Below are 7573 nucleotides of genomic sequence, written 5' to 3'. Positions count from 1 at the left end.
CAGCCTGCTCAGCTTGAGCCACCCAGCCACAGTTTGCAGAGCCCGGTGCAGATCTTCTGGGTTGGAGTCCGACCGGCCGCCCAACATCAAATAGAGCTGGGTGTCATCTGCATATTGGTGACAGCCCAGCCCATACCTCCGGACAATCTGGGAGAGGGGACGCATATATATGTTAAACAGCATCGGGGAAAGCACAGCCCCCTGAGGCACCCCGCACTCAAGCGGGTGCCTCTGGGACTGTCGCTCCCCTAGCACTACCCTCTGTCCCTGACCTTGGAGAAACGAGGCAAGCCATTGAAGGGCAAGCCCCCTGATCCCCATGTCGGCGAGGCGGTGGGCCAGCAGCTGATGGTGGACCGTATCAAATGCGGCCAACAGATCTAACAACAACAGCGCCGCCACACCGCCTCGATCCAGATGTCTACGGAAGTCATCAGTCAGAGCGACCAGAACAGTCTCCGTCCCATGCCCCGGGCAAATACCGGACTGGAATGGGTCCAGGACAGAAGCGTCATCCAGGTAACCCTGTAGCTGCACCGCCACTGCCTTCTCAATCAATTTGCCCAAATAGAGCAAATTGGACACCGGCCGATAGCTGGCCAATTTGGTCAGGTCCAAAGTTGGTTTTTTCAAGAGAGGGCGGACCATCGCTTCCTTGAGTGCCTCGGGGAACCGCCCCTCTGAGAGGGACTTGTTAACAATCTCCCTCAAGGCACCTCGAAACCCCTCATGGCCCGCTTTAATGAGCCAGGAGGGGCACGGATCAAGGTCGCACGTGGTTGAGCATATAGATACGAGTAACCTGTCGACTTCCTCCAAACTGAGCTGGTCGAAGCATTCTAAACCCGGACCCGAAGATGCGCAAGGGGCCTTGAGTTCACTATCTGTTTCAACTGTGGCGGAGAGGTCGCGGCGGAGCGACAAGACTTTATCCGCAAAATAGCTCACAAAAGCCTCACAGCCAATATCCAATTCCCTATCATTTTGTCTGCCCTGTGGCAGAGCCGCCAAGGACCGAATTGTTCTAAATAATTGGGCCGGGCGAGAGCTAGCGTACGCAACCCTGGCTGCATAGAAATCCCTCTTCGCAGCCTTGACTGCCATCTCATAGGATCTCATAAACGTCCTATAGGATGCTTTTGTAGCCTCGTCACGAGCTCGGCGCCACCGTCTCTCTAACCATCTTAACTCTTGCTTCATCAGCCGCAGCCCCTGGGTATACCAGGGGGCCAGCCTAGAGCGAGAGCGCAGAGGGCGCCAGGGAGCAATCACGTCGATGGCTGTGGAAAGTCGACTATGCCAGTTGTCCACAAGCTCATCCAACGAACCGCCAGGGGGTATCGGTTCCCGCAGAGCCAGTTGAAGCTGCATCGGGTCCATTTGGCTCCGCGAGCGAGCTAAAATCCGCTCGCCGCCTATACAGGGGCGGGACGTTCACACGGACCTTCAGGGCATAGTGGTCCGACCATGGCACTGCATCAGCAGTGATCCGGTCCACTGTAATCCCCATCGTGAAGATTAAATCGAGCGTGTGCCCCGCTTGGTGCGTAGGGACCGATACACATTGGGAGAGTCCCAGCGCCGCCATGGACGTCACTAGGTCCGTAGCCTGGCTGGAGGCCGCGTCATTGCCATGGACGTTGAAGTCACCCAAGATTAATAGCCTAGGGAGCTCCAACGCCCAGCCTGATATGGCCTCCAGCAGGGATGACAGGCAACTGGCCGGTGCATTAGGCGTCCGGTACACCAGCCACACTCTCCTCGGCTTCCAGCAACAGGCCGACACACTCCAAGCCCGCAATCTCCAACCTAGAGAGCGCCCTGAAGGAGTAAGCCTCCCGCACGAACATCGCCACTCCCCCCCCGTCCCCTAGTCCGTGATTGGTGCAGGACCGAGAACCCCGGTGGGGCAAGCTGGGAGAGCGCTACGGTCTCCCCCTCCTGCACCCAGGTCTCAGTCATGCAGGCCCGTCAGCTTGATGTTCTATGACAAAGTCGCGAAGGGCTGTTGTCTTGTTATTAATGGACCTGGCGTTGCACAACACCAATGACGGAGGGGGATTCCTAATCCTAGCCCCACTGCTGACACCCTTTGGGATGGGGCGCAGGCTGGAAGGACACCGAACCCTTTTGTTTCTCGGTTTCCTTCCTTTATCATTCCACCTGGTCCCACCGCTGTTCTTTCCCCTCCCAAAGAGCACCGGAACCTGCTGTGTTAGCATCGTTGCAACGGCCGGTCCACGCCAAAGCACCAGACTACCAACAGCACGCTAAACAGTTGCTCTCCTGATGCCATTGCTATAGCCCACTTCCATCCCACTCTTACACAAATAATCCCACAATCTGCTATATCACTCAATTGACACTACAATTGACTAATTCGTGCCAGCAACCTATATCGCCTTACATTCACGTATTTTCTCCCGCTTCCTCCAGACATACCCAGAAAGGTGCCCCCCCCCCCGTTGCTTTTAGCAACCGCTCCCCACTCTGCTCAGTTTAGGTTTCCTGACACCGTCCCTACCTGCTCAGACTAGTCCTCGGTGGATACCCCTAGTGTCGTGTCCCTCCTGCTGCTGAGGTGTCCTCTTCAATTTTCGGCTCATCTCTTCACACAGCTCCCCTGGCATCTTTGGATGTCCTGGGACCTTCCACACTTGGCAGAGCCGAGGGCAGCCGACGTTGCTGACACGCGCACATTCTTGCTCCCTTTTTCTCGGTGTGAGTTGTTTCCCGTTTCCCCACAGCTCCCTGGGCAAAGGCAGGATGGTGGCCTCTTTCAATGGTTCGATCCCGCCCTTCCCTCCAAGGAGCTCGGTGTGCACAAGGTGCCTTCCTCTCGGTTTTATCCACAGCAGCCTTGTGAGGCAGGACTGGCTCGGAGTGCCTGGCCTGGTCATCCCATAAGGTCTGCCCAGCAAGAAAGAGTCTTGGCGTCTGACTCTGCTCCCCTTTTGCCCACTCTCTCTGGACGAGGTGCGGTGGGGGCATTGGGTCCTCCTATTCTCAAGGGGCAAACAACGGCTGAGCTCACAGCTGTGTTTCAAAGGGCACGGGGCTTCTGACCCAGAAGGCCCCCACCCCACCCCTCTGTGATCTCCCCATGGGCAGCAGCTCTCTTCTTCCCAGGCGTGCCCCCCTCTTTCGGGTGGGTTTCTTCTGCATCCTATGGGGAGCCCCTCCACGAGCCAGCCCTGGCCCGGCTGCTGTTCAAAGGAATACCTTTATTTATTATTTGGATTTATAAAATCAGTCTCTGAGTGATGAACAACAGTAAAATACATAGCATGATAAAAACAACTCAAATAATTAAAGAAAGTAAATTAATGAAAAACAATTCACAGGCAGTATTGATACTTCCGATTCCAGGCGGTCTCGCCGCCTTGCGGGAGGGGTGGTGGTGGTAAAGCAGGGCTGCCCTTACCGGCACGATGCAGGCCGCCACCTCCTACCACATCAAGCTCCTCCTGGCCGGGTTTATGTACCAGGCGGCTGCGGCGTTCTGGGGGCAGGACCCCGGTTGCCCAGGCTTGGATTGCCTTGGGAGGTGTTTCCTGGGGGCAGTTGTGCTGCCCCACATTCTGGTCCGGGGCTCCCCTTAACCAGAGGCTGGAAGCTGCCAGGAAGCCCCGTCTGTACCACACTTGGCCAGAAGGTGTGCTACTCCTGCCACAACAAAAAGCCTGCACGTTGAAATCAGGTGGGGGGGGGGGTCACTAAGTCTGCATCCCACATGAGGCAACCAATCACCCCGTGTCCCAGCACATGCACACTTGTACTGGTTCCTGTTGGGGGAAAGCACCTCTATTGCATGGCCAAGGAAAGAAGGGAAAGGGAGGATCCACACACCAGCACCAGGGGTCTGAGAACCAGGCCCAGAGCCAGCCTTTCCCCCACAGCCCATCTGCAGAAAGTCAGCTGCAAACCTGCTGATTGGCTTACAACCCAGGCCCATAGCCAGGAATTTTTCGGGGGGGGAGGGGTCGTGGTGCCACAGCGCACACTAATTAAATAGTTTAAAATTAAGTTAGATGAATTAATGTGTCTAAATTAAATTTTTTTTTAAATCAGCTCTGCTGGGCTCTCTGTCTCTTGCCACTCGCTTTAATAGACCAGGCTCCTCTGGGAAAAGAGGGAAACCCAATGCGAATCCGGCAGCCACCCATGTACAAATGAAAGCAAAACACAAACCAAAAATCTCACCCTCTTCTCCCCCCCCCCCGGGATCACATGACACCAGGCCAGCACCTCTTCGTCTTCTAATGTGTGCCCTCCTTTCTCCAAGGGGTGGGGAGCGGGCCACTGCGGGTGTTTCAAACAGGCGGCAGTGTCGACATGGAGATCCAGGTGAGGTCAGGCCAAGCAGCAGGCTCAGCTCTCCTTGCGCGCGCACGGGGGGGGGGGTTGTCTGGCTTGGCAGAGGGGAAGGGCTTGGAGCAGATGTAGCCGAAGCAATACTGGCCTGCTTCAATACTGAATGCTTCAGGATTAAAACTTGAAGAATGGTGAAGATTGGGGTGGCAATGCCGGGGTGGGGATTCGATAGGGTGTGCTGCTGATTCCATATGGGGCCATGACTCCATGCACCCTCCCACACACACTGGCTACGGCCCTCCTCCTACCTCATAAAGCAACAAGCTAGAAAAAAGACTGTTGAGGAAACCTTTGTGATCTCAAGAGTAGGATGTACAGCTCTTTCCAGCTCCTCTACCAGTAACCACAGTTCCTGCTAAGCTGTGCACAAAATGTTAGGTAGCAGCTGAGGGATTTCAGCTTCAGCTCACAAGTAAACACTAAGGCATTTCCCCATCCATTGGTAACAATCAATGGGGGTACCTCCTTCTGGGGCCCATAGAATTGGACCCCCTAGGCCAATCTTTTTAAAACTTGGGAGGGGTTTTCTGAGGTAGAGGCACCAGCAGCTATGTCATAAATTTGGTGCCTCTACCCCCCAGCCCCAGATATCCCCAGATCCATTCTCCATTATAGTCTATGGGACCCATTAATTATGTCCTCCATAAGCTATAATGGAACTGGAAAATGGCGGGGGGGTGTTGCACACCCCTTATGCTTTTCAGTATGATTTGTAACCTGCCTTGAGCCATAGGAAAAGTAGGATATAAACATTTGAACAAACAAGTAGTTTGGGCAGGTTATAACATTTAAGCAACTTCCTGTTAGATTAGGCAGGGTTCTGGCAGGGATCGTTCCACATCTATTATACTTTACGTGTAATTTGCCATATTTCATTAAAAAAAGCAAATCACAGTCGACTGCAAGAGTCCCTCCCCCCCCCGCCGCCCCCAAGTGCTGGTAGGTTTCGTAAGGCTCAGTGCAGAGGGGGACACTCCGAGGCCCGGGCTCCCACCACTGTGGGGAGGGGCAGGTGGACACGTTCTCCAGAGGCCTCATCTACCCCCTCAGAGGGCAGCATTTACTGTAATGAAATCTGATTCCTGTTTAAATTTTTCTTAAAATATAGTTTGAATATAGTTTAAAAGAATTCATTCCGAGATTTTCACAAGGAATGGCTGGAACTCTGGCTTCCCAGGGAGCGAGCAGACTCTCCGCCCAGGCCCAGCCCCCCACGCCCTCGCCAGAATCCGGGGGGGGGGCAGACTTTGCATTCTGAACTTTGCTCCGGTGCCACTTGCAGAGTGTCCCTGCCTGGAGCAGGTGGTATTCTGCAGCTGCCTCTCACCGCGGACAGGATGCCTTTCCCGACCTGGTGGGTGCTCCTGGGCATCTGCACGGGCGTGCCAGGGCTGCAAGCAGCGGCGAGCGATTTCCCACCACCGTGTGCCAGGTGAGCGAGAGGCCCCGGGGCCCCGGCAAGGGTGAGACCTGGCCCGTGAGGAACAGGGCCCCAGCTGAGGACGCCCCTTCCTGGTGCTGGCCCAAAGTCACTCCCTGGAAGGGTGACCTGGAGCACCGGCCTCCGCTTCGAGGCCCCCCCCCTTGCGTCCTTTGCAGGGCTGTGGGGCGGGGGGGGGAGGGCTCCTGTCCTGCTCTAGCTGCTGTTCAGGACCGACTGCGGGGCAGGCGGAGAAGGAGGATGCCACCAGGGTGCTTTTGTGTGGCCAGGTGGTGGCCGCTGGGCTGCTCGGTCACAGGCAAGGAGCTGCTTGCAGGGGGTGCCTGGGGCAGAGGGAGGGCATCAACTGGTGGCTTTGAGACACTGGCCGGCCGGAGGGAGGCTTGTATGCCGCACCCCTAATTTGGGGAAGCCCCCCCCCACTCCTCAGAACAGCAGAAAAGGAACAGAGGCTGGGGAGGGGCACCTTGCCCAGCCATTGTTTTGCTACAACGCCAGCGAAGCATGAGGCATGGCCAGAGGCTGGCAAGCACCCTGCAGTTGACAGGGAGGCCGGCTGTGGGTCGGGGCAGCCGAAGAGGGACCTCAGGAGCCCCCTTCCCCCCCCCCCCCAAGCTCCCAGACAGGCTCTCTCCGCTTGCGCGGGCGGAGGAGGTAGGAGAGGGCTGCGCTCAGGGCCCGTCTGGGGAGCTCGAGGCCAAGCAGGAAGGGCCAGAGCTGCTGCAACCAATGTTCCCTCTAAGCTGTGGAGTTGTGTGAGCAAAAATTCTACTTTGTGGGCTACTGGCATTAAAGTTGTGAGCTACTGCATAAATTAGTTGGCTCTGGAACCCGTCCTTCCTGAGTGGAGACAAAAATGTGTGAGCCGGAGGCTGAAAAACTGTGAGCTAGCTCACACTCACTCACCTTAGAGGGAACACTGGCTGCAACCCACCTGCACGGGACAGGCGAGACAAGGGGCAGCAAACAGCCGCCAGGCCTCTCCCCCGCGCCCCCCCCCACTGATGCTCCCTGGCGCTCGCCCTCTTCCCCAGCCCCATCTACTGCACCGGGGAGCTGCTGAGGCAGGTCCAGATGAACAAGCTTTTCTCCGACGATAAGCACTTTGTGGACATGCCCCTGCGGGGGAGCCCAGGTGAGTGGCCAGCCCTGCCCTGCCCTGCCCTGGGGACGGGGTGGGTCTGCATTCGGAACCTCCCCTGCCGGCCTGGGGGGGGGGGAGCAGGACCCCCCTCCTGTGGTTCCTCTTTCCTCCTGGGTGTGTCTTTCCCTCTGGGGTTCCTCTTTGACTGACAGAAGATCAGCATTTCCTGCTTTGGTTGCCAGTCTCGGAACCCGGCCTGTGCCCCCTCCCAAGCCAGGCTGGCGGAAGGATTTCTAAGCTGGCGGCACTGACCTTAGCCCTTCGGGTCCGAGCAATGGGCAGGGCTGTGAAGCCTGCAGGTGTGGGGTGTGTTCGAGGCCGGAAAGGCTGGGGCAGCGCTGCCTGCCGCAGAGCCAGGCCCTTGCTGAGCAATGGGGGCTGCCTGCCAGGAGGAGGTCTGGCCACGGCTGCCCCTTTCCTCCCTCCCAGAGACGGTTCTGCAGGACTTCCAGCAGCTGGTGAATGCCGCGCCTGGCGGGGCTGTGTCCAAGCAACAGCTGGCGGCCTTTGTCCAGGCCCACTTCTCTCCCCCCGGGCAGGAGCTGGAGCCCTGGGAGCCCTCGGACTGGACGCAGAGGTAGCTCTCCCCACCCCCCCCCCCACCCCCAGCCCCT

At 57.3% G+C, this 7573-nt stretch overlaps 1 protein-coding gene across 1 annotated transcript in view; it reads left to right on the top strand.

The window, feature by feature from the left end:
- Nucleotides 1-3431: 3431 nt before the first annotated feature.
- The window catches only part of TREH (trehalase), an 8648-nt gene continuing 4506 nt past the window's right edge, over nt 3432-7573 (top strand). Inside the window, exons 1-4 of the mRNA XM_015428033.1 lie at nt 3432-3547; nt 5657-5806; nt 6850-6950; nt 7389-7536. Of these exons, the coding sequence (XP_015283519.1) occupies nt 3432-3547; nt 5657-5806; nt 6850-6950; nt 7389-7536 (515 nt within the window). The remainder of the gene's footprint in view (nt 3548-5656; nt 5807-6849; nt 6951-7388; nt 7537-7573) is intronic.

Source organism: Gekko japonicus, unplaced genomic scaffold, assembly GCF_001447785.1.
Source record: "Gekko japonicus isolate JY-2015 unplaced genomic scaffold, Gekko_japonicus_V1.1 scaffold1031, whole genome shotgun sequence".
NCBI lineage: Eukaryota > Metazoa > Chordata > Lepidosauria > Squamata > Gekkonidae > Gekko > Gekko japonicus.
The sequence above is the reverse complement of the archived record's forward strand: the minus strand, read 5'-3'. Positions and strand labels throughout refer to the sequence as shown.